At 47.5% G+C, this 25,731-nt stretch overlaps 2 protein-coding genes across 5 annotated transcripts in view; one reads left to right on the top strand and one right to left on the bottom strand.

Moving 5' to 3' along the window:
* Positions 1-15,864, bottom strand: part of LOC116797766 (G protein-activated inward rectifier potassium channel 4-like) — a 39,321-nt gene extending 23,457 nt beyond the window's left edge. The window contains 1 exon segment of the mRNA XM_032709596.1: positions 15,788-15,864. The gene's annotated coding sequence lies outside the window, so the exon portion shown is untranslated.
* Positions 4,781-25,163, top strand: KCNJ1 (potassium inwardly rectifying channel subfamily J member 1). Of its 4 annotated transcripts, none has more exons than XM_032709591.1 (4): positions 4,781-4,945; positions 6,616-6,689; positions 7,083-7,155; positions 19,324-25,163. In XM_032709591.1, exon 4 carries the CDS (start codon positions 19,343-19,345, stop codon positions 20,453-20,455), a length of 1,113 nt encoding a protein of 370 aa, XP_032565482.1. In that variant the 5' UTR covers positions 4,781-4,945; positions 6,616-6,689; positions 7,083-7,155; positions 19,324-19,342; the 3' UTR covers positions 20,456-25,163. The 4 variants fall into 4 exon arrangements, with proteins under 4 accessions (XP_032565482.1, XP_032565483.1, XP_032565484.1 ...); XM_032709592.1 differs by having other exon boundaries at positions 4,795-4,945; positions 7,060-7,155; XM_032709593.1 differs by lacking the exon at positions 7,083-7,155 and having other exon boundaries at positions 4,795-4,945.
* Positions 25,164-25,731: the final 568 nt, after the last annotated feature.

Below are 25,731 nucleotides of genomic sequence, written 5' to 3'. Positions count from 1 at the left end.
GCAGAGGTGTTCTCCCTCTGGCCTCGCCAGGGGACTGGGGGCATTCTGGACCCCACTGCTTCAGGAATTCTTTATGGCAGCTGTGCTTTCCAGCATAAAAACTTAAAGCCAGGGCTAAATTCTCCTCAGCAGTTCTCTGTGCTTTCTGAAAAGTTAAGTGTGCGAACGTGTCAGAAAGACACAAACCAACTTGGTTTGTTCAGCCTGGGCAAGAGGAGGCTGAGGGGAGATCTCACCATGGTCTTCACCTCATGAGGGGTAGAAGAGGGGCAGGTCCGATCTCTGCTCTCTGTAACCAGGAACAGCACCCAGGGAATGGCTGGAGCTGTGTCAGGGGAGGGTTAGGCTGGATATGAGGGAAAGTTTCTTCCCCCAGAGGGTGGTTGGGCACTGACCAGGCTCCCCAGGGCAGTGGGCACAGCCCCAAGGCTGCCAGAGCTCCAGGAGGGTTTGGACAATGCTCTGAGGGACAGGGTGGAGTTGTTGGGGTGTCTGTACAGGGCCAGGGGTTGGATTCCATGATCCTGATGTGTCCCTTCCAACTCAGCATGCTCTATGATCCATAATTCTACAGTGGGATCTCCCCCCTATGCAGTCACTGTGGAGTTTCCCCTCTCCCAGTTTCCCCCCAGCTCTGTGCAGAGGGCACAGAACATGAGGCCTCTTTGCTGCTCAACCCTGGCTCTGACTCCAAGGGGTTAAACACCCCCAGCCTCTGCCCTTCTGGATTTCCATAGGCATTGCCAAGCCAGCACCACAACCAGCCTTGTTCCTGCATTTAAATAAGCCTATGCATTTAAATTTTGTCATTAGAGGCAGCAGAGGAGGACAAGGCCCCCAACAACCTGCTGTCTAAGAATACAGAAGACTGAAGTGATTACAAACCCTTTACTTTCATTAGCAGCAAGGCTTGAAGGTGCTGCAAGGGATGAGGGACATAATCAACCTCATCTGCAGGACTGTTCTTCCATTTCAGACACACATTTACACTCTCTTCAATCTCTGTGCAGGGGGAAGGCTGTCGGTGACACCCAGGGGAGCAAGACTCCAGTTCTCACATTTCCCTCGGTTGTGACGGGGCTTGTTCACTGCAAAGAGAGTTTTGGCAGTGACTCCCAAGCATTCGGCCCTCAGAGTGAGTGCTCAGCCATCCCAGTGAGTGCTCAGCCATCCCAATGAGTGCTCAGCCATCCCAGTGAGAGCTCAGCCATCCCAATGAGTGCTCAGCCATCCCAGTGAGTGCTCAGCCCTCAGTGAGTGTTCAGCTATCCCAGTGTGAGCTCAGCTATCCCAGTGTGAGCTCAGCTATCCCAGTGAGAGCTCAGCCATCCCAGTGAATGCTCAGCCATCCCAGTGAGAGCTCAGCCATCCCAGTGAGTGCTCAGCTATCCCAGTGAGATCTCAGCTATCCCAGTGAGAGCTCAGCCATCCCAGTGAGATCTCAGCTATCCCAGTGAGTGCTCAGCCCTCAGTGAGTGCTCAACTATCCCAGTGAAAGCTCAGCCATCCCAGTGAGTGCTCAGCTATCCCAGTGAGAGCTCAGCCATCCCAATGAGTGCTCAGCCATCCCAGTGAGAGCTCAGCCATCCCAGTGAGTGCTCAACTATCCCAGTGAGAACTCAGCCATCCCAGTGAGTGCTCAGCTATCCCAGTGAGTGCTCAGCCATCCCAGTGAGTGCTCAGCTATCCCAGTGAGTGCTCAGCCCTCAGTGAGTGCTCAGCTATCCCAGTGAGAGCTCAGCCATCCCAGTGAATGCTCAGCCATCCCAGTGAGAACTCAGCCATCCCAGTGAGTGCTCAGCTATCCCAGTGAGAGCTCAGCCATCCCAGTGAGATCTCAGCTACCCCAGTGAGTGCTCAGCTATCCCAGTGTGAGCTCAGCTATCCCAGTGAGAGCTCAGCCATCCCAGTGAGAGCTCAGCCATCCCAGTGAGTGCTCAGCCATCCCAGTGAGTGCTCAGCCCTCAGTGAGTGCTCAGCCATCCCAGTGAGATCTCAGCTATCCCAGTGAATGCTCAGCCCTCAGTGAGATCTCAGCTATCCCAGTGAAAGCTCAGCCATCCCAGTGACTGCTCAGCCATCCCAGTGAGATCTCAGCCATCCCAGTGAGTGCTCAGCTATCCCAGTGAGTGCTCAGCTATTCCAGTGAGTGCTCAGCCTCCCGTTTCTGCTCCACTCCCTCCACCATGCTCCGCGTGCTGCTCAGAACCGGAAGGATGGAATCACCTCTCCTGGGACTGGAATAACATTGCAGTGGATTCCAAATCCCTCCCTGTGGTGAGCACAGAGTAAATAACTCCTGGGAGGCTGCCAGCACAGCTACACCGAGGTTAATGAATAAACAACCGCCTGCAGCACTGACTTCCCCGCTCTTAAAATATATATCTTTGGTTCCATCTTCGGGAGAACTCCTCTCCTATAAATAACCATTCCAAGAGATAAAGGCATTAAATCTTTTTTTTCTTTTTCCTTTGACAGAACAGAGATTATCAACATTTATACAGAAAAACTGCTGTTAGGCAAACAGGCTCTTCATAGAGCTTTTTATAGAAAATGTTGACTTTATTGTGGAAAACAGAACACTGGAAAACCAGAAGATACAAATATAGAAAGGGACATTCTGGAAATGTTTTCCTTGTTTTCCTCATTTCTTCCTGATGGGAGATGCTCTCAAAGCATTGTTTTCCAGGAAAACAATGAAGGAAGCTCGGAAAAGGGGAGATTGCTGTGAATTAGAATCCTGAGGTCACTGCTGAAAACAGGATTCAACTGCTTGGTAATGGATGCATTTTTGGAAATATTACCCTAGATGTATAATGAGTTTAATCTAAGTATTCTAATTATTGAAAATAATTTAATTAATAATATTTAATTGATTTAATAATCAGTTTAACCAACACAATAGCTTAGATTTCCAAGAGTGCCTTGGGTGATTTGGAATGTCCAACATGAAGGACAACAAAGAGAAGTCACTTTACAGTGCACTTTGTGGGAGTCTCTGCCATTCCAGGGGGCTCAGAGCACCTTGGAGTCATTTGTCACTTGTGAGAATCTAGGTCATTTACTCTCCTCCTCCTGCTCTGCTTTTTTTTAATGCCAAATAGAGAACGAATTTTCTGGCTTCAGACTGAATCAAGTTGTTAATTACACTCTTTCCTAAAAACCTGCAATTGAAATTCACTTGGGGAGTCTCTGAAAGCTGGAGAAAGCTATTCTTTCTTATAATATTCTTTTGACATGTCTTAGAGGAAGAAAGCCCATTTGCTGTTAATTTCTCAGTTTTGAGGATGATATTTAACAGAAGTAAATCCCTTTAAGGGCTCAGTTATGGTCTTTGAAGCCAGTGGGGAAAAATGCCATTGAATTTCCTTGCAGGAGAACCAGCTTGCTGCTTTGAAAAGTGATGTTAAACAATCTGCAGAATGTTATGTGATGCAAGGAAATTCATTTGTGCCAATAGGTGAAAAAGATGGGAACCCTGCATGTACCAGGAGTGGTATAAAAATAACCAGATTATTTCAGGGTCTACCTCATCAATGAGCTCCCGGTCAAAGGATGTGGAGCAATTCCATGATCAGTTCCTGGTGCTAAAAAAGCCTCTGTGTGTTGGTGTAGCACACCTGCCTCCCAGGAATGTTGAGAGGTGGAACAGATGGATTAACATGCTTTGGAGATGAAAAGTGCTGCTTGAGTATTATCAAATTTATTATTAATGATGGAGCCATTAAAACAATGGGATGGATAATGACAGTTAATTCTTGTATCAGTGCTTTTGTCTTCAGAACACTCTGGGGCAAACTCTGGTGTCACCGAGTCACAAAGCTGCTCTTGGTTTCAACTCTGAGCAGATCTGGCTCTGCCCAAGCCTTAAATAACTTTTTTTAACATACAAATCCTATTCCCGAGTTCCTCCAGACTCAGAGGGTCCTATCTCCACCTGTCCCTGTAGGTGGCCAGAAGCACTGGGTGCTTATTGCCCTAAACCCAAGGGAAGAGCAGCTTCCAGACTGGGCATCATTGAGGGAAGAACTCATTTATTTATTTATGGTAGGGCCTCCAAAAAGTAAGGATACAGACTTCCCCAGCCCTCACTCTACTGATGGAGAGGGATGGGCACCTCTGCAAGGCAATATCTGTCTTAGAGGGAGGACAAATGCCTTCTGAGCACAAGGGGAACCAGAACTGGCTTTACTCCACCTCATTTTTGTGTGCCTACAGGTGAGTGGGAGGATTCCAGCCTTAAGTCACTTCTCCCTTAGGATGCAAAGGGTTGAGAACTCCAAGAGATGCACATTTCTTTAAGCTCTAAGGTGACAGCAATGCAGGGAGAGCAACAGCAGCCTCCCAGCAATGAGGTGACTCCTGCAGTCTCTCCTCTGCAAAGAGTCCAGATGGAATCCAAGTTTCAGCTCAGATCCAGGAAGGAAAGTCTAAGCAGGAATTTGGACAAGGACACATGCAGCTGATAGAGCACAGACCAAATAATTCAAGATGCAAAGGGCTCTGCAGAATATGGGGACATCCAGAGGCAGCTGGTTCTTGCCCAAAGTGAAGGGAAGGCTGATCCTCACAAGTGGCCTGGACAAGAGGTGGGACAAGAGGCTCAGATGTGGTGACAGGAGGAGTAAGAGCAACTCCTCCAGGTAATATTTTCTCTGACTTTAGCAGCTCAACACTTGCACTGAGTTTTCCCTCCATTCCTGTGCCTTTGACATCCATACAAACCAAGGCACCGTTAATGAGCCATTGCATATAGATGAGCTGGCAGCCAGTCTGAGCTACCACACCACACATAAAAGCCAAAGAGGGCCCTGGGCTCTCCTGCTCTGACACAGAAGCTGCTGGACCCACGTTCCGTGGAAGTTCTGTGGTCTGGGGGACACAAAGCTGGGCAGATTTTCTCCCCCCTCCCTTCTGTGCTCACCTTTACCACGTCAGACCCCAGGTAAGAGGTTCGTGGCCACAGTGCTTGCTTGGGAGCTGCAAAAATCCCCAGCATGTCCTTGCTCAGAATCGTCGTGTCAGGACTGTAGAAGGGAATCAGAAAATCCTTTTCTGGTGGAATGGGATGTTTGGATTCTAGTCTGCCTTGCCGCTGGCTCACCTTTCCTTGGGCAACCCTCTTACCGGTTCTCTGCCTCAGTGTCTGCTCCCACAAACCAGGCTACTGAGGAAAACATTGCCAAAGGGAATCTCTGCATCTGCTGGGGTCATCCAAGAAAATGAAGGCAGAACATTCAGGCATTACTCTTCTCTGGGAATGCTGAATGGATTTGTGGCAGTGACATGGAGCTGGAAGGGCCTTAAAATAACAGCTTTTTGAAAAACTGGGGTGGGATAAGCTGGTACAAGCTCCCAGCATATTAGAGTTGTGTGGGAACTGTTGTTTTAACCCTATATTAGCAGCAGCCATGAGGTCTTCACCTCACAGTAGCTTAAGAGCTAAGCATGTGTAACTGGGCAGTTAACGAAGAGCAGCTACTGATTTTCACAGCTAGACCTGAAATTAGGGGGTTTCAGTCCCCCAGCACCAACAAGTCTCCATATTCAGCTGCACAGAGATGCAAAGAAGTTCTCAAAACTCCTGTTGAAACAAGTAACCACCCCAAAATTATCTCCCATTTTGGGCATGACAACATGTAGTACATGGTTCACTTCCTTAATCTCACAGTCAGTTACTTTTCTCAAACCAAATAAACATCAGCAGGGAAAAGGAAAAATCTGCATATGTGTTAGTAATAAATTTAAAAATCAGGGCATACCACTTAAGGGTTGACTTGTCAGAAAATGGTAATTAAAAGTGTTCCAGCTGACAGTGCTGCTTTAATGAATTATTAGTAATGTTCTCTGAGAACATCGGATGAAAGACACCATAAGAGTTCTTACTTAAACAAACCAATTTTCTGCATGATGCAACTTGGCCGCACAAGAGGAGGAAAATCTCCATTATAGAATCAAATTACAAAAATAACCAAGTAATGTTTGAACGATCAGGAAGGAACAAGTGCCCATTCTGTACTGATTGCCTCTATTTCCTATACCACAGCCTTTCCCCATAGGTGCTGAGGTAATAACTGCCATTATTTTCTTACATTCTGTTTTGGATAATGTCTGATCACTCCAGAGGCTGCTGGATCCCAAGCCAGCCTTGCCTGGTTGAGCACAGGGGGACTGGACAAGGCAGCTCAGGGCACTTGGGTGAGGAGGTGGATGCTGGGGATGGATCCAGAGGGCATGGACCTCCAGGGATGGGCTCTTTGGGTGTTTAAATTTCACCATCATCAAGTGGCTCTTTGTGCCCCTTACTGTTCAGTATCTGATGCAGTTCCTGTTCCAGACAAACCCAAGCTTGGTGAGCAGGGCAAAGCTGGGGAAAGTGTGGAGGGGCTTGGAAACACAGCCCTGCTTAGGGGGAGCAATGTGTGGAGCAGGGAAGGATGAGGGCAAAGGGCACTAAGCCTTAATCATGGATTTGTGTTTGGGTGTGAGGAGCCGGGGGCTGGGAGCTGGTGGGGAGGTGGTGGAGAGAGGCTCTCATGCCTCATTTCCTTTCCCTGGGCTTCTTGCTACTTTCCAGCTCCATCCAGATTTGTTGTTTGTCCTTGACTGTTTCAGGAGCAATGTAAGAGGGTGCAGCTCTGGGAATCCACCTTTCTTGGCAGAAGTTCTGTGGACACCCCCTAGAGCTGGTAAGCAGGGATGGCCCTGGGGAGCTGGGTGGGTCCTGGAAGGGGGTGGTCGTGGCGAAGGCACTTTCCAGCCTTGGAGTTCAGAGCCCCCTGCCCCTGGAGGCTGTTCTTGTGTTCCAGCTGTTACCAGCAGCTCACCTCAACTCTGAGGTCTCTGGTCTAGCAGGAATTAGGGGAGTTTGCCTCAGGAATGCAGCTTTACCTTCCAGGCTGCCACAGACCCGTTGTCTGTTCCGTGGGCAGCACAATCCCCAGAAAGCTGCACTAGCCCTACATCCCCTGCCCCTGGAGCAGGGCTGCAGCTCAGCCTGCCCTCAGCAGAAAAGGAGCTTTAGAGCTCAGATCCAGAGGGCTTTGTTACCCCTCAAAGGTGTTCACAAGCCCTCTCTCCAGAGCAGGGAGCTGGGACGACGCCGGGGCCGAGGGGCCGATGAGTTCACACACTGCGTGCTGAGACCTCACAGAGGTAAGATGGGTTTGTTCCTTTCTTGCTTTCACCAGGCAGGGTTTGGACATGTGAGCATTCCATGAGAATTGCAAAGGAATTTCATCTGGCTCCTGTTTTAATAAACCCTCTGTGCTCTGGGGAGAAATGTGCCCAGAGAAACCACCCGCCAGGTCACCAACAGCAAGGGATGGCTGGAAGCCCTAAGAATGTCCATCCCAAAGAGGAAAACAAGTGGTTACACCATGGCAGGTACACCCTGGGAAACAGCCACTGAGCTCTGGGGGGCACCTCGTGTGGGAATGTTTGCTGATATCGAGAGAAGTTCCTCTCACTTCCTTTTTCCATTTCAATGTGGAGGTTGTGTCCAGTCTCGTGCTCATCTGGTGATGGCCCAGCGAGATGAGATCCTCCTTCAGTCCTCAAATATAAACTGTAGCTCTACTGCCTGTCTTAAATGAGCTACCTGGGCTTTTCTAACATTTTGAAGGGTAAAGAGAGATAAATCCTTCCCAGGGTTTCCACCACTTCAGTGGGACTCTGGAAACCCCCAGTGACATCCCAAGGTTTGCTGCATAATTGAATTCCACTTGAAGTACAGCAACTGAGACAAGGGTCTTAAAGGCTCGTTAATGTCTGAGGTAAGAGCTTCACTTTGGAAGTAATTTAGTCTCAGGTTCAAATTAGGCACTTAACAGAGGCAGAAACTTAAAATAGGAGTCTTGGTACCTTATGTAGCTGATGATCCAGGGAAGGTTGAAGCAATTCACCTTGAGATGCCAGTTCTGACAAGTGAGAGGGACTTTGAGGCACCTGAGCCACCAAAGTGGGCACTTCAGTAAGTTCCCTCAGGTTGTTTGAATGAATTGACACCACAGCAAATTCCAACAAGATTTAAGCTCCTAAATGAATGGGAAAGATGGAAGATGCCTGAGCAGGATAAACTGTATTTCCCCCTGGAACTGAGGCACGAGGAGAGGTGTAAAGGATAGCTAAGAATTCAACATTTTCTGTCTGGTTTTGTCTGGAGCAGAAGGACCTCCTGCAGGAAATACATTAGATGCTGAACAATAAGAGGCAGAAAGAGCCACTGGGCACTTGGTGATGGTGTAATTTAAACACAAAGCCTTGCACAGTGTGGGAACTCATAAATCTAAACTTAAAACTTTCCTTTGCAAAAGGACCTGCAAATCAGCTCAATATTTGTCCACCTCCAAACCTCTCTGTTTCACTCCTTGCTGAGAATATTAAGATATTATTCATGCAGAAGCTTTTTTCCCTTCCTGGATAATAAACAAGTTTCTACCAGGACAGAAATTGGGCATCTCTTATTCAGATTCTCCTAAGCTCTGTGCCCCATTGCAGTTCTGACCCCAGGAAGCTGATGCTGCTGCCACAGCACCACATTCAAGAGGTCTCAAAACTTTGCAATCATTGCATTTTTCCTGCAATACCCTCGTTTCTCTTCCATCTTGTGAGTAGGTGGGGAAATAGGCACAGAGGGGAGGATATTTGTCCTATAGTACACAAAAAAGCAGGAAAAGTTTGGACTCTGGGAAATGCTTTATCACTTGACTGTATTTTCTAGGTCCTGCAGCCAAAAGCCATTTTATTAGGACAGATCAGTTTGGTTTGGGTTGAGACACAAGATGCTCCCTCAGTTCACTCCTTGCTGTGAAACAGCGAGGAACAGAATGAGCTGAATACTGGTCTCTGACCCTGCTAATAAGTTGATTTAATTGGATTTGATTTTTCAAATGTAACATCTCAAGTCAGCCATAAACTCTGGAATTAGCATAGCCTGTCTCAGCACAGGAGAGATTTTCAAGGAGCAGAAGGAGATGAGGTCCATGGCCAATGAATTTCAAATTACACTGAGGATGAACTCAGCCATATGCATGTCAAACTAAAACTGTGCAGGCTCTGAGAGCACCAAGCAGTAAAGTTATTAATGGCTCCCAATTGCTATTAGGAATGCAAAGGAGCTGCTTTGCACCCAGTTTGTTCAGATGTCTCTTCACATCAATGACCCATGTGACGGGTCAATAATTCACTCAGTGCACACTGAAAGCCAAGAATGTCTTGCAAGTCAATTATACTTAAATAAATAATTAGGAGAAGAGAAGGAACTGAAGGATTGGACTAGAAAAAGCTCTGCTGGTGAAATACTGCATATCCCAGGAAAAGCAGGGTATTCCTGGCTTTAGATCTTCAGCTTGTGTTCCTCAGTGCCTTCAAAGGGTTCTTGCCCCTGAAAGCAGAAAATAGCCTTAAAAGGGGCAATTTTGAGTTTCAGTATTTTGGGAAATAATCAGGCTCCTGTGTAACTAAAAGCTATTTGCTTCCTGCAGGAGATGTGGGGGAAAGTAGGACATTAGGCAAATAGCTGCCCACTGAGATTTGATCCTCAAAATTTGTTCCTGAAATTTGTTCAGCTTTCATGGCATTACATTGTAATAAATCCCAGGAACATTTTACCCAATCTCTGGGCACAAGCGGGCTGTGATTCAGAGGGACAAAATTCGCTTCATCAGGCCTTGTAGGAAAGAGCAGCAAATGCCTTTAGCAGCTCTGACTGCAGCTGGCAACCTCTGAAATCAGCCTTTTTCACAGCCCTCGTCCTGCGAGCTCTCAAAGCCGTGGCAGGGGTTGCAGGGTGAGCTGTTCTTCCCTGCACACTCCTCTGGAGTGAGGGCTCTTATCCCACTGCAGAGTGCAGCAGCCAAGGAGAGCTGAGGAAGGGAACTGTGCGGGTGAGACTGTGATGGGATGAGATGTGTCTGGAGAGGCTGTAGAAAATCATCTAAATCAGGCTCCAGGAACCAGGGGCAGGACAAAACCTGTCAATCACGGGCTGCAGCATTTGGGCTGGAAAGAAATCTTCCAAATTATTGGTGTCTGAGAGTCTCATTGCTGAGCCTGGACTGATGACATGCACGGCATCAGTCAGCAAGGGACAGTCTGGGGAGCTGCTCCTGCCTGACAGATGTGCAGGGAGCAGAGAGAGGGGCAGGGAAAATCAGCAGGCAGCAGCTGATGTGCTCCAGTGTGAGCTCAGCACATCAGATGGGCAGAGGCAGACAGGAATTCATGGAGCAGAGAGCCTGTGTTCTCCAAAAGGGTGCAAGGGAACGTGCATCTGTTCGGGAATGCAACAAATCCTTTCCCTTTTGAACAATTCCGTGGGGTCACCGTAGGTTTCTTTGCTTTGGGGATGTTCAGGGAGAATTAAGAGGTTCCATCCATTCTCTGTGGTACCACCGGAGCCCACCTGGCTTTGATCACAGCCAAAGGGGGTTCTTTGTGCTTCTGAGGTAAAAAGCAACTTCAAAAACTTAAGTCCAAAATGCCTATTGATGGAGAGCAACTCGGGAACGATATTCCTTTCAACACATCTGCTGGAAAACTTCTGAATGGGAGGCAGGGCACATTCAGAGGAACTTAACACATGTTAATATCCCTGTCCAAGAGAAACTACGACCCTCAGTACAGAAATTCAAGAAACAAAGACAGCTCAAGTGGAAAACAAGGCGAAATCCAAGCAGCAGCAGAGCCAGGAACAGGCAGAAAAATAGCAAAAGAACTAATAGTAGAAAAGACTTCCATAAACTATATATCTGTGGGATTTACTATGAGAATACTGTTATTAAAGGAAGGGGGATGAGAGGTGCTCAGTAATGAGCAGCAGTACAGAATTTAGGCTTCAGTGCAGCCTTTAATCCCTGGCAACTGAGACAGGCAGAGATGGAAAACTACTTTACACACAGTTCAGTGACAGAAATGATCCAAGGGAAGGGCTACACACACACACACCTTCATCTTGAGAGAAAGCCCTCCTCACTTTGTTCTTTGTTTACATGAAGGAAGTGACAAAGTATGAAAGAGTTGCCTTTCTATATGGAAAAAAAGCGCAATAATTTCTATTAATAGCACAGCACTGCTCCTGAAAGATCTCAAAATACTTCAAGTGACAGCTGTGTTCAGGGATCAGCAGTTACTACTGATGCATCAAGCTGCTCTGACAGGGCAGGGCAGCCCAGAAGTTGTAATAGAATAACTCTCTGCATCGTGAAACCCCCATTCTCAACCTTAAAATAGTCTCACAGTTGCATGTAAAGTAGTGAAATTATTCTTCTTTCCTTTGCAGACAGGAACATGAGTTAGAAAGCAATGGAAACAGCCTGAGACCACAGAGTCAGGGCCACAGGTCAACAACTGCCTCTTTCCAGATGAATCTTTCTGTCTCCTCTTCACCCATCTCAGGGGAGGCTGCAGAGAGCAGCTCCCACCTGGCATCTCATCTAGTTTCTCTCCAAGCCTTTCCTCTCCCAATCCTACTGCTCAGAGCTTGGCATTCCCAATGGAAAGCTGGCAGAGCAGGGGTTGAGTCTGGCTTATCAAGACCAACGTGATAGTCCCTATCTGGGCTGCTCTGGTTGGATTATTGGCACCAAACCAGCACAGCACAGTGGGAGTTTTGCCAGCTTAGAAATCAAAGTCACCTTGATAACCACCAAAGCCTGGGCTGCTGAAGTCAGAGCCTGACTAAAGGTGAGGACAGTGCTCTTCACGTTCCAGGAAAATATTCCTGACTGGGGTTTTCCCTGGTGCAATAAGCAGGTGAAAGATTGCAGCAGAGCAATGTTCCCCCAGTGTGAACTTCATCCCAGGAGTTTGTACAGGCATCTTTCTGGAGCACGTCCAGTCTGGATCCTGAAAACAAAAAGGAACACTGCCTGCTGCAGGGTCACCCAGGTTGGGGATTTATTTGCCTTTCCCTCGTCTTCCTCAGATTCCTGCACATTATTATTCCTGGATTATTATTCCTGGATTATCCCAGACCTGACAAAGAGTCCATCAAATCCTTCTCTGGGGCTGAGTGTGCAGTGTGTGACCACAGCAGGGCCAGCAAGGCCCTCAAAGTTCATTCCGAGTATTCCTTTACCATGTCTCTGCTCTGGAGCTGGAATTGGCTGTTCTCTGAAATACTGGGAGAAGATTTTATATCACAGCAAATTTGCTTTCTTGCTTTTGTTCCTTTAGCATAGACAGAGCAGCTTCCTGCTCCTCCTGTGCATTGAGTGAGCAGAACCTCTTTCCAACCCCACCGAATGTGCTCCACATGTTTTCTGTCAGCACTGTTCCCTGCTCCCAGAGCTGGGTCCTTTTTGGGCTGGAACAGAGGTACAGTCAGTTTAAATTTACCAGCACAATGGTACAAGCAGCTTAAATTTAGCAGCACTTTGGAAAGCAAGGCTGCACAGAAGCTTTGCTATGCCAAGGCAGTGCTGAACACTGAGATACCCCGAGCTCAGGTGGCACAGCAGGGGCAGAGCAGCATTCCCAGGAGCTTTCACCTTGGGGAAGGGTCTCTTGCTGTGTCACTGGTCCCAGAAACAGCACAAACCCTCTGGCCACACTGTGCTGGGGACTGAGACTTGACATTGCCAACCTGGAGAAACAGAATGTGTAGTTAATGATTGAATCCCTTAAATACTCCAGCAGGGAACAGCAGAGCAAGGGAATGTGCAGAGCTGGCTCACATGACTCTGCCCATTGCCCCCCTGCCTTTCAGGGGGGGGTTGTGCAGCTCTGCCTTCCAGCCCAGGCCCAGTGCTGGCAGTTCTTGGAGTATGGGTGAGTTCTACTCCCACACTTCCAGATGAGAACTGATTCCATCTGCCTTTCTCACATTTGGAGCGCAGTGCCTCTGTCAGGCAACAGAGAGGAGAAGTAACCAGACAAAACCTGCCTTTCTCCATTAAAAATTTCCAGCTAAAAGCAACAAGCTGTATTTTCAAGAATTCTCAGTCCATCAAAATCAATTCTCTTGAAGTAGAATACAAAACTACCATAACACTGTTGAGTTAAATCCTGATTTTTTCTTATAGAACCACAACAACATGTCACACACAAGGCCACAGCAATGAGGATTATTTTGTTAATTTTTTTTTTTGACTGAAGGAAAATGCCCAAAGATACAATTTGCTTGAAAAATCACTCCTCCTAGAGAGCCATTTCCTCCTGAAAATTTAATATTTTCGGTGGAAACCTAAAGTAGGACTAGTTCTGTTGAGAAATCCTGCTGTGAAGGCAGCTCAGCTCCCAGTTCCCTGTCTCCAGGGGCAAGGAAACCAGCTTGGCTGCACAGCTCCTGGTGCCCCTGGATTCTCTGCCAGAGCAGAAGGTGCTGTGGGAGATCCAGTCTAGCCATGGAATTAGCTCAGCACTGCAAAAATATCAAATAATGACATTTTCCTCGATGCCAGTGAGGTGATTATTGCTCAAAAGTGCTGGCAAATGTTCTTGTGTAGGCAGAGCTGCTCTACAAGGGCCACATTTCTGTACTTTTACCAAAACCTTCCCCATGTTCTTATATCAGACAAGTCCTTTGCTCTCCACTCAGCTGAAGCCTTCAGCCTCTCCCCCAGTAAATGCAGCCATGGATTAATTTCTGCGCAGCACTAATTACAGTATTATTAATTGCTAACAATGACAGTAATGTCTTTATTGCTGTAAATCCTTTATTTATACGTCTGAAGTAAGTATTTTAACCTTTGAGGACCCCAAATACTCCTAAGCTTTCAGAAAACAAGATTTGCTTGAGTCTCCAGCACTGCAGTGCCTGTTTGTTCATTTATTCATGTGCCTGTGTTGCCATGAATGAATTATTTCAGTCAGCTTTGTGAGGGAAACCAGGACATGAGGGAAAGAGGGAGGGAAGGAAGGAAAGGAAAGGAAGGGAAGGAAGGGAGGAAGGAGGAAAGGAAGAAATGGATAGTGCATGTCCTTGTTGTATCCCTGGTGGGATGGGCTGGGATGGTCCTGGTTCATCCAGTTTAAAAACAGAAGGATGAAACCTCCCTCTTCCCATTTGAAGAGGAAGTTTTGGCACTTGAGAGAGATTCTTCCTGAGCTGCTCACATAGAGCTGTGTGCCTACAGAAATCTGAGGTTCCAAGGATATTCCATATTCCCAGGGGATATTATGAGCTGCCCCTCTGCCTCTCCTGCTGAGCACCAGCCAGTACTGAGGGAAAAGGGCAGCTCTGGTACCTCCCAGTAATTCTGTTCAGGAGCACAGAGGGCAAGGCAGGGCATAAATCCTTTGGTGCATCCACTTGAAATTCCACTTGGACTTTAGGTTGGCAAAGTGCAGCCGCTCGGGCTGGAGCTGGGACAGGGCTCCAGATTATCCCTGAGCCGGATGGAGGGATCACATTTCCCACATGGAACTGGCATTTCGGTCAAGCCTTGGGAGGCCCAGCCCCTGTGCTCAGTGCTCTGAGGTGTGTCAGGGCACAAAATCCTTGCTGGCATTGCCAGGGCAAGGAGCAAACTGGGCTCTGGCAGCTCCCAGTGCCAGCAGGGCTGGTCCTGGGGCTGTTGTGTCCCTCAGGATGGTGCACAGGGCATGGAGCAGCTGAGATCCTTCTCAGACATTCCCTATGACAGATCAGATCCTTCTCAGATATTCCCCAGTGCTCACTGGCTGCTCCAGTGACCTTGGGTTTTAGCTCCACTCACAATTAACTCAGTGGAGGGCCAACTCTCTCTGACTCTCCTTCATTCAGAGCTTGATACAGCAGGACAGAATCCGCAGCTGGCACCCCATCCCAACAGGCCATTCCTGCTCTCCATCCCATCCCAGCAGGCCATTCCTGCTCTCTATCCCATCCCAACAGACCATTCCTGCTCTCCATCCCATCCCAGCAGGCCATTCCTGCTCTCTATCCCATCCCAACAGGCCATTCCTGCTCTCCATCCCATCCCAACAGACCATTCCTCCTCTCCATCTCATCCCAACAGGCTATTTCTGCCCTACATCCCATCCCAACAGGCCATTCCTGCTCTCCAGGGCAGCCAGTGAAGGTCACAGGAGCTGCCCTTTCCCAAGGGTTGGGGAGTGAAGCACCAGCAGATAATCCACGAGGGTAAGTCTTAGAGTTTGCTTTCCTGATAAAGAAGCATTTTATGAGGTATTAGGAATTGGATATTTCACGTACTTTGTTCAGAGAAAGTTCAACACAGAGGAAAACACAGGAAGGGCCGAAAGAAGATCTGAGTTTTGCAAAGAACTGAACAGAACTGAGAAAAGAAATAATCCTTTGACTCTGTATCCCCTTTCTTTTACCTAAGCTGCTTAGAACTTCATCTGAATCCCCAACAAAGATGTGTTTCTAGTGAAGGCTGTGGGGTCAGGGAGATGCTTTCCATTTCTGTTCTCCCCCTCATGATTCAGTTCTGCCAGCCTTGCTCAGACATCCTTTGCTGGGAGGGAAGAAATGCCTGTGAAGCCACAGATATCAGAACTTCAGGGAAATGGAGGCAAAGAAACTTTGTTCTTGTCAGGCCCCCATCAAACACGAACCACCTTCCCCTTCCCTCGCTCTCTGATCTCCCCCAGAGCTGCACTTGGCTGGGATTAAAGCCATTTCCCTGGATTAATGTGCTCCACACACAGCCCTGGGCAAAACTCACCCACAGAACAATTAAAGCTCCTGGTCACTATCCCCCACAGCCAACATTTTTCAAACCAAACCAGTGGAAAGTAAGTAAGAGCAAAGAGAAGCACTCAAGTACATCTGTGAGGGAGCAGAGCAGCTCTAGGTGGGACAGAGCTCCCAGGAACTGCAATGGTTGGCATCACCTACCCCCAGGAATGCAGAGAAAAAATAGGAATACATCTGAGAACAGCTACATTCCAGGCATCTATCAAACATTCTGGGTGGAGGGACTGAGACATTAGTTGGAAAGCCAAGAATGGAGATCTGAGAGTTTCTGCTTATTCCAGTGATCCCTGAGAAACACGAGACTGGACCAGGGAGGGAGAAGCTCCTTGTTTTCCCAGCTAACCTTGACAAGTCACATTTATTCCCTGAGGAGTTTTATTGGTAAAGGCCCCTCTGAGTCAGACTATGAGCAGTGAACCCTCTATAAACATACTGTGCCTGGGGACACCTTTGCTGACTCCTGCAGCACGAAATTCCACCTCAGACAGTCAGAAACACTGTGTTTCTTTGGGCCCAACAGGAAACATCTTGGTAAATATTAGCTAAGATGTAGCCAGGCTACCTTCGCTGATTTAAATTAAAAGAACTTTAATTGCTGTATTATATAACTTGCTTTATATAATCTCCTGCAGACAGTCAGGGATATACTCTCACCATGCTTATCCAGGAGGGAATTTGGCTCCTGCTGCAGCAAATCAACACATTTCAGCTGTGTGTGGGAGCAGGAGATTTGTTGAAAGGAGAATTCCTTTGTCATCCTGCCTGCAGAAAGGTGTAATTCTTCTGCCTCTTTGATCTGCTTGGGGGGAGCTCCAGCAGGGCTTGTGGAACAGCCTCTGAGGAGGGTGTGGAGAGAGGCAGGAGAAGGATGGGGAGAGTGGGGATCTATTTTCAAGGTTCCAGGTTTGTTCTCAGCTCTTCTGTGATTATTATCTGGTCAATATGTCCAGATCCTCAGCCAAATTTCCCAAGGTTTCCATGGAAGGCTGAATCAAAACTACCAGAACTGTGGTAGCAACTTCTCATGACCCCCAGTGTGAGAAGATGGGGAGATTAGAAACCAGAATTCCTGTAGATTCCTGCAGATTCCTTCCTAATGTTCCTAATACCTTAAAAAACCCCTTTTTTATTAGAAAATTAGAATCGTAATTCACTGGGATTAGGAGCCCCTTTATGCCTAAGGAATCCATGTGCACTTTATGATGGACAAGGTGATGCATCCCAAATTTTCACCTGTTATTCTAGAAAAGCCAATTTTCACATTATTGTTATAAAATTAACACCAAAGTCAGCTAAATGTTTTTTAACAATAAGAGTATCAAAAGATAAACACTGGAAATTTTATTTAATTGAGTCTTGCACAGGAATATTCTATTTTTGCTCAAACTATGCATTAACACGAACATTTTAAAAGTGAGTCAGGAAAATAAAAGCTGAGAATTGTGTAGAAAGTGTGACCTCCTTCCCCTTTCCTCGAATACATGCTTAAAGTTTAACCTCTGGCAGCCACATTTGCAACCAATAAATCCAACAGCAAAAGTTTCAAATGGGGAAAAGGTACATTACAAAGTGACCTTCATTTTTTTTCATCTTAATTTTACTGAGCAGGGGAAAGGTGGTTTCAGCCTAAGTGCAGAAGGAAGGCAACTGTGAGACACAGAAATAAATTCATTCTCAGGGCTGCTGATACTTACAGGGACATTAAATAACAGAATTTACTTCTGGCTTTACAATATGCAATTAATTTGTGCTTAGGCTCCATCAGTGTAATTTAATATTTTATTTGCTGCTGATTATCGTATCTGAAGGTCCTTGTAACTGTGTCTAATGGGAGGATTTCTGGTTTAGCCAACTAAAAGTTGCCTACAGAGTAGAGGGACAAATTGCCGAACAGCAGTTCTTAACTTCACGAAAATATGGTGGGAAGTGGAGCCTCAGAGTCCTTTCCTATCAATTAGGAGTCAAACATCCAACTGGCACAGGCAATTCTCAAATGTTTAAATGGCTAAAGTTAAATGAGACAAATGTCCCACTAAACTCCCATCAGTGTCAGTTGGAGCACTCTGGATTATCCCCATCTTGGATATATGAAATTAGATCTTAGGGGAGCGAAGCAATTCTTGCCACAAATATTTCAGCACATGAAACCCAGCACAATTTGGGCAGCCCATTTGAGAACAATTTGAGCCCAAGCATTTTGCTCTAACCAGAAGGAAGCCTGGGTGGGATGGGATATGAGGCAGGGTTTGAGATAAGTGGTGAAGCATCTTGAACTTACACTAAAAAAATAATTCCTAAGGGTTTTTTTGCTGTCCCTTTCTATTGGGAAGGGTGGTGCAGCTGTAAAGTAACAATAGCAAACACTTACAAAGCTCTCAGCATCTCCCATCTCATCAAACCTGAGTCATTCTAAAGAAAACATCCCCCCCAGCAGCTGCAGGACCCCAAAACCTCAGCTCTCTGTGGCTGGGGATGCTCATCCTTAGAAGCACAGCAGGCTCAGAATATCCTTTGTTTGAGGCAGCAGGGAGAATATTTTGCCCTCAAGTTCTTCTCTTATTTCAGTGGGTTTGTAGCTGAAGCATTTTGCCCCAAGACACCTGATCTCAGCACAGGGTTTGGTTCAGCTACACGAGAAGAGTTTTGGTCACCGAAGGCTGAATAACATGGGGTGGGTCAGAGCTGTGCACTCATCCACCATCCTCTCTGGCAACCAAACATGTGCTTGGAGGCTGAAACTCAGAAATCAATTATCTCTAAGAACAGTCCTAAGTTTTGGGTCAAAGTCAGGCCCCAGATCTGTGTGTGAACACAGCAGGCAGCTCCTGACTGCAGATCAGCCTGTCCCCTGTCTGTATGTCTGAGTAACTCCAACACTGGGAATTTTCCAGATGCACATTGATCCGTACTCCAGTCTGAGTAGTGTTTTCTCCAACAGTGACTCTTATTCCCTGGGTTCCCTGTTAATGTGGATAAAATCCACAGGGATGCAGAGTTACCCTTTCAGAAAGGATTTCTGAATCTGATCCTTTAGTCTCAGCATCCCCTTTGTGGTGGGTAAACCCCCAATTCTCCTGATGCTGAAATTTAGTTTCCTCTTTTATTATCACCTAAAAATCCTATTTGAGATGCTTTTGTGAATCCAGACTTTGAATTTCACACCTTCAAACCCCGTCTATAACTACACTAGAAATAACTGCGTGTCTGGCTTAATTATGCCTTTTGCATCCACCCTTGATTCTTCCTGAATTTGCTCCCCAGGTCACACCCAGGTCTTCTCATGCCAAGATACCACACACACTTGCAAAAACAGGCCGTGATTCATGTCCTGAAAGGCAGGAACACCTCACCCCACCAGTTTTCCCCACAAATGCCCACGATGAAGTTACCTTTTCTCTCTGCTTCCACTTACTCAGATAAGCAGAGGACAATATTAACAGTTGACTGACTCTGAGTTTACTGAGCAAGCCAAAATGATTATTTTTTGCTGGAATGCTCCTTAGGCAAGGAACTGTTCTTTTGCTCATGTACTCACTGAAACTTTCCCCACCAACTGTGGGAAAATATGCAAATGACACAACTCTTTCCTAAACGAGCATCTTGAGAGTCTGTCAGAATTTCCCTCTCGCATGCAGGTACAAATTAAACCTGTGTGTTTGTTGTTTCTCACTCTGCAGAACGGCAGCAGCAGAGGGAATGTTCAACTACCTCCGGCAACGCTTCACCAGCCACCTCCGGGAGCGCAGCCGGCGCAGGGCCAGGCTGGTCTCCAAGGATGGGAGGTGTAACATAGAGTTTGGCAATGTGGAACAGTCCAGGTTTGTCTTTTTGATTGATATATGGACCACCATCTTGGACCTCAGGTGGAGATACAAAATGACTATCTTCATTTCAGCCTTCTTGGGCAGCTGGTTTCTGTTCGGGCTGCTCTGGTACATGGTGGCCTACATCCACAAAGACCTGCCCGAGTTCAACCCCTCCATCAATCACACCCCCTGTGTGGAGAACATCAACGGCCTCACCTCGGCTTTCCTGTTCTCCCTGGAGACCCAGGTGACCATTGGCTACGGCTTTAGGTGTGTCACAGAGCAATGTGCCACTGCCATCTTCCTGCTCATCTTCCAGTCCATCCTGGGGGTGATCATCAACTCCTTCATGTGTGGGGCCATCCTGGCCAAGATCTCCAGGTCCAAGAACAGGGCCAAGACCATCACCTTCAGCAAGAACGCCGTCATCAGCAAGCGCGGGGGGAAGCTCTGCCTCCTCATCCGGGTGGCAAACCTCAGGAAGAGCCTCCTGATTGGGAGCCACATCTATGGGAAGCTCCTCAAGACCACCATCACCCCAGAAGGAGAGACAATCATTTTGGACCAGGTCAACATAGAGTTTGTAGTCGATGCTGGCAACGAGAATCTCTTCTTCATCTCCCCACTCACCATTTATCACATCATAGACAAGAACAGCCCTTTCTTCCACATGGCAGCAGAGACCATCCTGCAGCAGGATTTTGAGCTGGTGGTGTTTTTAGATGGCACTGTGGAAGCCACCAGTGCCACCTGCCAGGTGAGGACGTCCTACATCCCAGAGGAGGTGCTCTGGGGCTACCGCTTCGCTCCCATCGTGTCCAAGACCAAAGAAGGGAAATACAGAGTTGACTTCCAGAACTTCAGCAAGACAGTGGCTGTGGAGACCCCCCACTGTGCCTTCTGCCTCTACAACGAGAAAGAAGCTAAAGCCAAAGAGAAGAAAGGTTATGACAATCCTGGGTTTGTCCTTGAAGTCAGTGAGACCAGTGACACAAAAATGTAGTTCGGGTACTCATGGGACTGTCCCTGTTGTCAGAAAGAATTCAATCTCCAGAGGATTAATAACTTAGTAAAACAAAAGAGAAGCACAGGTTTGGTTTTACTCTAAAACAGCATTTCTTTTCTCAAAAGCCTCAAATCAAAGAGGAGCAGGACACCAGTGATCTCCAGAATGCTACTGAACTACACTGTATGTATTTAATAGAATTTATATTTTTATACCTGTGGGACATTTTGTGAAGCTGCTATGTTGGAATGTCCAACTCAGGTTCCCAGAGGCATGAAAGGGTGTTAAAAATCCTGAAAATATGGAAAGAATCTTTAGGACATGTTAAAGATACACAGCTGCTGGAATGAGAACATGAAAAGGGGAGACAGAAAGCAAAGCTAAAGAAACCTGGGGGACTTAGAAGCCAAAACCTCAAAAAAAGGTACATTTCTGGTTGCCAAAGTCCTCCATGAAAACAGACTCTGGGGCATGGGAACACTTGAGCACTTTTGAACATTCTGAAACAATTCCTTCCTTCTTTCTTTGAGGCTGGTACAGCAACAGAAATGGAGCATTAAGGGATGGAACACGCTTAGGAAACCAGGAAAAACAGAGCTGGGGCCGTGCTGCTGCCATCCAGAACTCCAAAATAGGACTTCTCCCCCGTGAAAACCTTTGATTCCTTTCAGGGAAAAAAATAGCCAAGTGGAAATGAAAACTGCAAAGACAAGAAGCAGAGATCCACAATGGGAAGAGAGGAATTTTGCAGCTTATTCCCAGCTGTCTCATCCCTCAGATACCCTTCACTTCCCCAGGAGCTGGATGGCTGTGGAACAAGAAAACATCTGAAGACAACTGTGCAGCAAAGTGGGGAGATGGAGAACACATTGAGTGCTTCCCACCTGGCACAGAGCACTCCACTGGGAGGAGAGAGGAAATCCCCAGCTCTGGATGTATCCTCCAAAATAAACCCCAGAGCAAACACAGATTATATTTCCCTTTGAAGCACCAAGGTCTTGTTCAAACAAAAACAGAGCACAGGAGCCTCCCACCAACAGTTGGCTTCAGATTTAGTCCCAACCCATCCATCTCAGCACAGCAAAACCTGCATCCCTCCAGGAAACACCTTCTGCTCGGGGGGAGCTGAGCAGTGGGAACATTTGCTGGGTATAACTGTTGACATTTAAGTTCCAAATGCAACAAGAAGCTTCAATAACTTTTTGGTGAATTTCTACTCCCTCACAGCCTTTTTTATTTTCCGCTGGTTTAAGAGGAAATAATTTTCCTTATTTTTATTTTCCAACTGGTTCTGTTGCTGAGAGTTCAAGTGGCAGAGCAAAGGAACTTTTTTTGGGAACTCTTTCCCTTGATGTAAGTCAGCTCATCTATTTTCAATGCTGTGGTAAAATGGAAATATTGTTTAAAAGCTGCCAGACTGAGTGGTTTTAAAGGAAGGAGAGAATTAAGCAGGTCAGATGATGGCAAGAGAAAGTTATGCTGCAAATGAAAAGTGTGAGTATGGAAATCAAACTCTGGGAACCAGGAGTGTCCAGGTCTCAGTCCCAGTGTAGCATCAACTCCTTTGTTGGTTCAGAACAAATCAATTCATGTATCTCAGATTTACCATCTGTAACAGGGGACATAAACACTTACATTGTAGAAAGAACAATGCTATGAACAATTATGTCACTAAAGCACTTTAGAAACCAATTCTCAACTGTCTCAGTCTTTCCTCTCCTAAAGGCACCACTGTCACACCCTTCACCTCTGGCTGGAAAGATCAGCACCCCGAGTTCTGTCCTCCTCACACATCAGTGACTGGAAGTGCTGCAGCAGGGCCAGAACTGCGGGGTGTTGAACCAGGAGCTGAGACCTTTCAGATAATTCCCACATACTGCCCAGTATTTTAACTGGACTGTTTTTGCAACCTGGCAGACTAACAGTGCCAACTGTAAATATATTTTTACAGTCCCAATCACCAGAGTATCTGAGCCCCTCCAGCCTCAGTGCCTTGCAGGTTATCCCCCTGGAAGGACAGTTTTTGTCCCCTTAAGCAAGCAGTGAGTCATCAGTGGCCATGCACAGAAGTCCAGGAGAGAGCAGGGCAGTGAAATGATGTCTCAGGAGCCCCAGGCTCGTCTGAACCAAGAGGCTGCTCAGTCCTTCCAGAGCTGCTGCTGCATTTCCTTTCTTGGCTTCCTGTGCAGTTCCCTGGGTGTGATTTCCCCAGAAAGCAGCACAGGCAGAACTCAAGGCTTACAAGCTACACCTCTTATCCCAGGATGCACAAAAGAAGTACCTTCACTGTGCAAAAATAGCAAGACCAAGGGAAATCCATTGGAAGGGTCAAACCCAGCTGTGCAATGGGAGTCAGGGAAGATTCCAAATTTAAGGAAAGCTATTTTGGGATGTTAGTGCTAGTGGGAAAAATAAATCAAATCGTATCCAGTGCCTGTCCAGGAGGTGGTGTCCACCCTCCAAAGTTTAGAGAGTCCCTAAAAAATACATTTTCAGGCAGTGCCCTTGGAAAGCCATTTCAAAATCCTAAACCTCAACGCTCTTCACGACCCAAATATTGAACCTTTTGCCCTTTGTCTACAGCACAAGCATGAGGAGGTGCCGTTCCAGTTTTAGAAGTTTTAAGTGCTACCACAACTCAAACAGAAGCTGCTGGATGAGCCTGCAGGGATGGTACCTGTTGTTCACTCTCCTGACAGTCCCACCCGCCTCAGAAGCAGCAGGGGAGGGGTGATGGTTCTTTTCCATGTTTTGGTAGTACAGGAGGGACTGGCTACTGCAGGATCAGGAGATACAAAGGGGATGTATGCACAGCTGACAGGGCCATGGCTGAGCTGTCAGGCTTACTTAGAGTGGGCTCAAACTGGGACTTACTGGGAATCTTGGCCTGAACCCCTCCTCCCTGAGCGTCCCGCTGATTGTCACCTCAGGAAGCCCTGCCAGCCCCGAGCAGGCAGGAGATAGAGCTGCAGCAGGGCCAGCACAGCACAACAATGAGTGGAATTTCCTCTTTCTGTCCAGGGAGAGCTGTTTGTCATGGCAGAGATAAAGCCCAGGCCGGGAGGAGGGTTATCGGGGACAGGCGGCGCACGGGCCGGGCAGGACGGGCTCCATGGGAAGTCTATTTTGGGGACTGTCACCCCCACTGCCATTAAAAGCAAGTTCAGTTAAGAGGATGAAAATAAATTTAATCTTGCTGAGCAGAAGTGGCTGGAGGGAACCACAGACCTGATACTGGAAAACAAAGGCTGGTTCCTTCCCCCGTGACAGGGTTTCACTTTTCCAGCTCTGCTCAGGGCTCAGGGTTCTGCTCTCCCTGTCTGTCTATCCATCCTGCCAAAGTGGAACACAGAATCCCAGGATATTCTCAGTTGGAAGGAACCCACAGGAATCATCGAGTCCAACTCCTGGCCCTGCACAGGCCCATCCCTAAGATGTTGTGGAGGCAACAGCCTGGTCCAAACCCTCCAAAGGTCTGGAGAGAAAGTCCTGCTCCTCCAGGAGAGGAAATCACACCATGTACTTGCTGCTGGATTAAGGCCTGAAGGATTTTGCTGTGAAAGCCAAGCAGCCAGGCTTGGGAATAACGTGTCTGTACTGAGCTTAATTTATCTTCTCATTTCACAAACAACATGTTTCTTCTACTGTATTTATTTTAAACATTCATTCAAGCTGTGCATAATATTTCAATCATTTTGAAATAGATTTACCCTCCTGCTGGCAAATGAATAAGGCATCCTGCTGACTGCTGGAGGAAGGGCCATGAATTAAAATAAATGCTTTTAGTACACTGACATATGCTGGATACTGTCTCCACACACACTATGGTAGTAACTGGTGAAAAGAGACCCCTAAATAATAATAGTAATAATAATAATAATAATAATAAACAACAACAACAATAACATCAAACCCTGGCACACTCTTTAGATGCTCATCCTGACTTGCAGTGCTGGAATGTGGCAGATCACTGCTAATGCACTGCCACAGCCTGCCTGGATAACTCCTGCCTGGATCACTCCTGCCTGTACCCAATTCCTTGGAAACTCTGCTGCTCACCCAGAAGCATGTGCTCAGTGAGAGCAGCCGAGGTGTCACATCCCCTTCCCTCTCCTGTGCTTACAATCATGGGAATTCCAATGGGAACAGCCTTTATTTCCCCTTCATTTTGCTGCCTCAACCCACCCCTGCCCTGAACCACCATCCTGGGGTGGCCCAGTTCCTGTTCCCCACACAGGAGAAACCACAGCACAACGCGAGGAATGGGATCAGAGAGGGAAGCTGAGCAAGTTCCTGAATCTCTGCTCCTGCCTGCAGCCCGGGGAACCTCTGACAGCACCAGCCCTGACCCGAAATTGCATTTAACCCTGTGATGGTGTCACTGGAAGAGTGAGGAAGGCTAAAGCTCTCTCCAAAGCTGCTTGAATACACACCAAAAAATACCTCCTGAGGCCAAGCTGACATTCCTGCGGTGGAAGCATCTGCCTGGGGAGACTTACACTTGAACAAACTCCTGCTGCACAAGACAGGCAGAAATTCCCCCTGCTCAGAGGAGGTGGCCAAGGAAGGGGAGGCTGGAGATGAGACTTTGTGGCTCCTTTTTTACACTGCTGTCAAATTTAAGCACAGAAAGCATCGAGGGGCACAGGAGGGGCAGGGACTGAACTCTGCTCTGGGGGGACCAGGGACAGCACCCAGGGAATGGCTGGAGCTGTGCCAGGGCAGGGTCAGGTTGGATCTCAGCAAAGGGTTCTTCCCCCAGAGGCTGGTTGGGCACTGCCCAGGCTCCCCAGGGCAGTGGGCACAGCCCCAAGGCTGCCAGAGCTCCAGAAGGGTTTGGCTGATCCTCTGGGACACGGGGGATGACTCTTGGGGATGGGTCTGTGCAGGGCTGAGGGTTGGACTGGATGGTCCTTGTGGGTCCCTTCCCGCTCAGCACGTTCTGGGATTCTGTGAGTCCTGGCTGAGCACATCCCAAGGCAGTGATGTGGGCCACATCCCCGCGTTGCTTCGCTGGGACAGCCCAGCACGGGGGCGGGTTGGGATGCTGGGGACCATCAGGGATGCTGCCAGAGGGAAGGAGCGATCCCGGAGGTTGTTTTCTGTGCTGCAGCCACAGGATGGCAGCGCTCACCTGCGGATCAGCCGCTCCCGGCTCGGCACGGCCCGAATTCCACGGCAATCTTGAAAGGCAAAGCAGGAATTTATTGGGACTGTTCCTTATTTTATGACACGGAGTTCAATGCATTTAGTGACTTGTTTTTGGCACGGGC

The sequence above is a fragment of the Chiroxiphia lanceolata genome, chromosome 23 (genome assembly GCF_009829145.1).
Source record: "Chiroxiphia lanceolata isolate bChiLan1 chromosome 23, bChiLan1.pri, whole genome shotgun sequence".
Taxonomy (NCBI): Eukaryota; Metazoa; Chordata; class Aves; order Passeriformes; family Pipridae; genus Chiroxiphia; species Chiroxiphia lanceolata.
Note: the sequence above shows the minus strand (reverse complement) of the source record. Positions and strands in the feature narration are given on the sequence as shown.

Bases quoted from the DNA above. Each gene is read 5' to 3' on its own strand.
- KCNJ1 (XM_032709591.1), top strand. From the start codon at position 19,343: ATGTTCAACTACCTCCGGCAACGCTTCACCAGCCACCTCCGGGAGCGC.